This window comes from Formica exsecta, unplaced genomic scaffold, assembly GCF_003651465.1.
Source record: "Formica exsecta isolate Colony F162 unplaced genomic scaffold, ASM365146v1 scaffold182, whole genome shotgun sequence".
NCBI lineage: Eukaryota > Metazoa > Arthropoda > Insecta > Hymenoptera > Formicidae > Formica > Formica exsecta.
This window is the reverse complement of record NW_021849132.1, coordinates 253,924-260,854: the sequence shown is the minus strand read 5'-3', so window position 1 is coordinate 260,854 and position 6,931 is coordinate 253,924. Positions and strand designations below refer to the sequence as shown.

At 35.7% G+C, this 6,931-nt stretch overlaps 1 protein-coding gene across 2 annotated transcripts in view; it reads right to left on the bottom strand.

The window, feature by feature from the left end:
• Positions 1 to 6,931, bottom strand: part of LOC115233699 — a 213,366-nt gene that overhangs the window by 18,989 nt on the left and 187,446 nt on the right. For both annotated transcript variants that reach the window (XM_029804263.1, XM_029804264.1), the window contains one exon: positions 5,870 to 6,036. In XM_029804263.1, coding sequence (XP_029660123.1) covers positions 5,870 to 6,036 — 167 coding nt within the window. The remainder of the gene's footprint in view (positions 1 to 5,869; positions 6,037 to 6,931) is intronic.

The following is a 6,931-nucleotide window of genomic DNA, read 5'->3' as shown; positions in this document are numbered from 1 at the left end:
TATTATAAAAAAAAAAAAAAAATCTATGAAATAAAACACGTGTTATGAAAAAACACACAAAAGCGAGAAAAAAAAAAAAAAAAAAAAAAAAAATCAAAAAGAAAAGAAAGAAGAACATCTTTTATAACGACTATCCTGCCTGATCTAATTAATTCTTTGCCAATTAATGAGTCGGTCGAGAAATCTCACTCGGACTTTCCCTCCCATCTTTCGCCGAGTATACCCTCGACTCCTCGACACGTGTATATGCGTGTAATCACGTGTATGTATGTGTCGCGGTAAAAGGCCACATAAAACTGGCTACCGCCGGCAAATAATTACTCTCGGCTTGCTTGCTCCTGTATTCGCGATGATAGAACGTCGATGATACTCCTATGTGTCTCTCCCCTTTCCTTTCCATCACTGTCGAGAAGCGTGCGTTCGTTTAATATGATTACAATTTTCGTAAGAGCGAGTTAACAAGTTTGAAACAATCAATTTAATAGTCTGGGTTTTCTTAAAATTGAGAATTTCTCCTCTTATTTGCAATATTAATAACGTTAAAAAAATATCGATGACACTAAATTTCGCATGATAAAATAAAGAGAATATAGATTAAATCATATAGAAATTATATAGATTAAAAAGATTAAGAATTATATAGATTAAATTCAATCATTAGTATTCTTAAAATGTATTTTAATTAAATAATTACATTGTATTATGATATCTCAATAGATTTATATTTAAATTTAATTAGTATAATTATATATAATATAAAATAATGTCCAGATTTAACAATTAGTTCGGGCAAATTACAATCTTATTACAAGACACATCAGGCAACTCGAATCCTTTAACAAGGCTCCCTGCGATAGGTTCGGATCTGATAGCTTTAAATGCATTTGCTCTCTCTAAATGGCTCAATTTGTTGCCTTCCTTAGACGGCGTAGTCGTTTAACGCTCCGGAGGGGCAGTAATTTTCAAGAACCAGATCGATGTAGGGCACAAAAACGTGGTCGATTGGGCACGATAATACGACGGTCATTTAAATCGACCCAATTGCCGCAAATTGCCGGTGTCGTTGATTCGACAAACACAGGGTTCCTGCGAGAGATCTTATTTTCGGTGATTGCGCGCGCGGAAAGCGAAAGCTTTTATTAGTAACAATTACAGGGAGGGCCGAATGAAAACGATTCAGTCCTCTTGCGAAAGAGAGAAAAACAGGCGGCGAAAGTTGCGGATGTCTACTACTTGTCTACACGGATATTATACACGCTACCGCTACACATTGCTTTACCAAATTAAGTTATGCGCCACGCACGCGTGTAAATTATTCCTATAAAACGCATCAGTCATTCCTCCGCTTTCTCTTCCCCGTGAAAAGATTCGATGCAAAAAGCTTCCTCCACATTAAATCCTAAACTGATGTGCACATTTCACACACAAAGCTGGAAAATTCAAAATAATATTAAAACTGCGTTCTTTTCGCTTAAGGATTTGCGAGAAAAAAGGTTTTCCCATTGTATTTTTTATAAAAGGAAAAAAAAATTTTTCAACGTGAAACGGAAATTTATTATTTGCACGTACTTGACGTCAGAGTAGTCGATACGGAAAATGCGAAAAATGAACGAATTTGTTTATGCAATCATGCAATTGCGATATTTTTGCACTGTATTACGTTATCGTGGAACGAGAGGAACCTCGTTACGACGTTCATTCAATCACGGACAATGTTACGTATTGCTTCCTCATATCGATAAATTGCAACGTTTCGCAAAGCACGTCCGTGCACCTCGCAGAATGATTTCGCCGGAGGGCGTCGCGTCGCCTTTTGCTTTCGTAAACCTTCGATTCGGTAGATCATTACACTTTACGTATGCGCGCCTCATCTCAGCCAGCTTTCACCCAGTAAACGCACACGTCGGTCAATGCTTTCCATCCGGAGTGCAAGGTCGGCATCAGCCGAAATTCCTTTTACGGCGCTTTCTGGCCAGAGATTTCAATTTTTTTTAATATTTGTAGTGATACAGAAACATATAGAAATATGAGATGCTTATTTTTGACTCGTATTATGACGTCACGTTAATCGTCATTCCATTATCGCGGAATAATCTAGAGATAAATTTAGCGCGTTAATACTTCGCGGGACGTAATATCCAATTTTGGCGTTTGCAAACTAATCTTACCTAATGCGTTACGAAAACTACATGTAAGCATAATATTACCTATATACGGCGCTTTCTGGCCAGAGATTTCAATTTTTTTTAATATTTGTAGTGATACAGAAACATATAGAAATATGAGATGCTTATTTTTGACTCGTATTATGACGTCACGTTAATCGTCATTCCATTATCGCGGAATAATCTAGAGATAAATTTAGCGCGTTAATACTTCGCGGGACGTAATATCCAATTTTGGCGTTTGCAAACTAATCTTACCTATAATGCGTTACGAGAACTACATGTAAGCATAATATTACCTATATGACGAAGGTGCGAGCAATTTAGTAATCGCGGTCTAAAACAGGTGAATAAAATTACCTGGCTCGCGCGCGAGACAATCAATGGGCCTTGGATGCAAACTAGGTCAATGATAATATAAAATAGTAAAACGTAGGTAGAAAATCAACAAACTTGACAATTTTACTGCCGTGGGGTGATACTTTGCGCCGCAATATTTTCTGCTCGCTGTTTTCGATTAATCTCAATTTCTTTTTATCTCAGACTTTCAACGCTTCATTAAACGTTGGTGGTCGCGCGGTTGACTGGTGATCATTAAAATTTACACGCATTATATCTGTCGGTTTTTTTTCCAAAGCTTTACGTTTACGCGACTCTCGGGAATTAGATTCTTTTAGCGCAGGATATTAAAATTTTCTTTGAGAAAATTCTTTTTTTATTTTAAAGTTTTCATATATATGTTGATTCGATCGCTCTCTCATAATCTAGAATTCGTGCTTACATTTCTTAGGAGAAACAATAAAGAATTTTCAATATTTATATTAAGTAATTGTATGTAATTTTATTATATCATTTTTTTATATAAATCTTTGTGTTTGAAAATCTTTATAGTGTCTTCAATATTAAAATCAGCTCTAAACAAAATAATTTTACGTTACATCAGTTTCGTTCGAGATATACACACGAAGCAGTTGGTCTTCGCTTAAAAAGGCAACGATCCGACACAGACAGTTGTTCTAATCGACCACGCGAGTTTCTCGCGAGTCACTGTGGTTACAAATTTGGCAAGACTTTCGCGCGACCACCAGATGCTTCGCGCATGTATCCGTTCGTAATCCGAACGCGAACTGTGCAAAACGCGCTTTCTCCCCATCTAAGGGGACATTTGCTTGAAAAATGCTCGGACCAGGTTCGTTTTTTCTCTGTTTTGCGCGGCCCGTTTCGCACCGCGCCCGCGTCGCCATGTATAAATTTTCTATTTATCAAAGATACAACCGTGCGTAACGATCTGCGCCAATTTCCGGTGAGAGCTCGCAACTTGTCGCAGCTGCTACCGGAGTGAACACGCACGCATGTACGTGAGCCCTTTATGGGCGTGAAAGTCGTCGATCATACGAAGAATCGTGATATCGTTTATCGACTATTCCGAATTTCTTTTAGTACCAGCCGCCATCGATTCCGATGGCGCAAGATAATCCTTGCTTAGCAATACACGTTGTATAGCATAAACAAAGTTGCGTTTCTATATGAAGTGTTCCAGACTTACAGAACAAAATTATGATGCTTTTAAGGATAATTTTTTCTCTTTGGCGGAATTTTGATATTAAATATTTCAGAAAAAAAATGTCGTGAATCTAACAATAAGACAACATTATTTTGTAAATTAATCCCTCTATCATCACGGAGAAACAACTTCAAAAAAGAGGTTAAATATCTTTCTATAAAAAAAAACTTATATATAGACATATAATAATAGCATGTTTTTTCGGTTCATCACGCGCGACAGAACAAACTCCAAGGCACTTATTGATGAATTGTAACCGGCCGATCGAAACCATTATTCACAGCTTCTCGAAACCGAGATACACACGCGATATAATACGCGAATTAAATATCTACAAAGACACGATCGATTTGCCATTCTTCTCTTCTATCACTCATTTCATCTCTCTTTTATAGCATCGTCATGTTCCTCGCGCGTATGACTCCAAACGAGATCTTTCTCTGACGATGGCACGTTAAACCGATCTCGGTTGGCCGAGCCGGATCATATAATTGATTTAGACTTTCGTCGAAATGCTTTTAACTCCGATTTGCGACGCGCGCTCCTTCATGCGTTACGGTGAACGTTTCCTGCTCCGAGAGCGACCCAATAATACTCCTACTCGGCAATTCACACAGATTGATCTTTACGATCATTGCTAGCTTATAGATTCGCCGCGCTTATTTTGGATTAGCTTAGAATTTGATCCACGTGGCGATAGTAAAGATAGAAAAACAGGGTCATTGCACTCCGACAGTTAATACACCGGTTCGATTGCGAGAAGTAAAATATACATAGAAAAAAAATACGAAGAAAACAATTTTAAGTTATATTTACTAATTTATTTGCATCTTTAAAGTACCAAAGCAATGCTCAGTTTTTAGGTTGCAATAATTCATTAATAAATCATGAAATAATAATAATAATAATATCAATAATATACGAAATGTTTGTATATTATTGATATAATAAATAATACTGTATAACAAAAATTTAAGCAAATCAAAATTAATAATTAAACTGCTATTTATAATCAGAGACATCGTTACGATAACGATTTGATTGCGCAGTCCAGCGTGCGCTTCTCAAAGTAATTAACTGCGTATTTATCCCCGTCACGTGATAACCGTTAATTGCTATTCCATTCGTTTGTTCGCTCTTCCACGAGCAGTCGTAAGAATAGCATGGATTTCGCCTAATGCATAGCAATGACCATATGTGCGAACGTGTCATAAGAAGGAATGTGCTGTTCAATTATCGATATGTTGCAAGTTATTAAACAAGAATATCAATGAGAATAAGATACACATATAAATCTCTTAATATCGACACACATTTAATTATTTCCATTTTATTATTTTATTATCTAAATCTTAAAATCTAAAGCTATTAACATATTATAATTTGATTTGTTCTAATTATATGTAACAAGTTATTCGTTATTTATAATTTAAAATGATTAATTAAGTTAAATAATCCATCTAATTCGATAAATGATTCGATTGAATTAAATAATTCTCTCTCTACTCGATAACTTCTCTTTTCATTTTACCTTCATTAAAGTCAAATTTTGATATATAACGTAAAAAAAAAGAAAATTAAGGATGCAGAAATCTATGTGACGTCGTGCTGAGAAAATTTTTGTAAAATATGACATTCGATTTATATTTTACCATGACTACAAAATTCCAAGAAATATATAAGTAGGTAGTCACCCTTGTCTCGAGAAACTGACCTGGGCTCTGACTTTTTCTGACATTTTCATCTCGAAATTTTAAATCTCATCGTCCTTTGAAAAATTTTCAATAGAATGCACGGAAGATGCTACGAGAATTTAACAAGAAAGAAACATTTAAGAGTAGAAAATATTTAAAGGGAAAAAAATTAGTTTCCCGAAGAAAAGAAGAAAAAAATACGTAAAAGTAGCGGACTCGAATTATATTCTGACAAATCTTCTTACAACTTACAACGAGAGAATTACGTAAAATGCAGAAGTCAATTCAATATGTATCCAGCTCTTCTATTAATTATATCCGATAAAATCTTTTATCTAATTCTCCAGCTCGAGATTAATCGAACTCTCGTTAAAATGCATCAAAGTCTCGTTGCATCTCCGCTCGCTTCAATTTCGTATGGAGTAGATTATTAATTGAGTACTCACGCTTTTGCTATGGCTCGTGCTGTGGTGCGTATGATGGTGCGTGTCTAGTTTCATATTGGCGCAACGATTAAGGGCGTGCAGACGCCGAAAGAGACTCTGTAGCGAGTCGGTCTCGAGGAAGGGATGGTCCTTGGCTACGCCGGAAACGTCTATCGGGAACTGATAGTCTGTAACACGAACAATGTCAATTTTCATATGCGTGTTCGATTATCGCTTGAGATAGGCTAAGGTATCGCGTTATTTACATCGACGAAGAGTGCATCGCGGCGATATTCGATAACGTTAAAAACATCCGCTGCGCCGTGCGTATTGACCACGTTTTGTTTGTTGCGACGGCATTCAGAGTCATTTGATTATCGAGCGCGCTGAACGCGCACAAATATACGCCGTCAATAGACCGAACCCAGGTCCACTTAGCTCACGGGCATTAATCTCCTCGACGGGCCCGTCGATTGTGCCCCGCATTGTCAATTCGTTCCTACTCTTTCTATATTTATTTTTTTATTTTTTTCAGACAATAGCCGTCATTTAAATTCAATTAAGGAAATTAAAACACGCATTTTATTTCTACATACGACCATCATTGTGATTATACGATTGAATTTCACAACATCCAAAACGTTTTATAGTTAATTTTCGTTATTTTTTTCGTGAATTTAATAAATAAATAAAATTAATTAATTAATTAAATTAAATAAATTTTTATTTTTACAAAGTAATGTAATAAATACAAAAGGATTTCCTTGTATTATTTTATTAAATTTGCGAGAAAATAATGAGCATTTCTTTTAATACACTAAATTAAAATTATAATATACCCCGCGGACACCGTTCGTGTATTTCATTTGTTTTATTATTTTAATTATTAGTCGAATATTCCATTGAGTGATTTAATTATTTTGCGAATTTATTTTTAGCGAGGACTAAGATTATTATTCTAAAAAAAATAACAGATTTTTATTTTTATCTACACTACATCTAGAATCTCTACGTAAATACGTCGCGGTCGATCGCTCGTAAAAGTTGGGAAGATTTCTGTCACGACTTACGCAACGCTGTTCT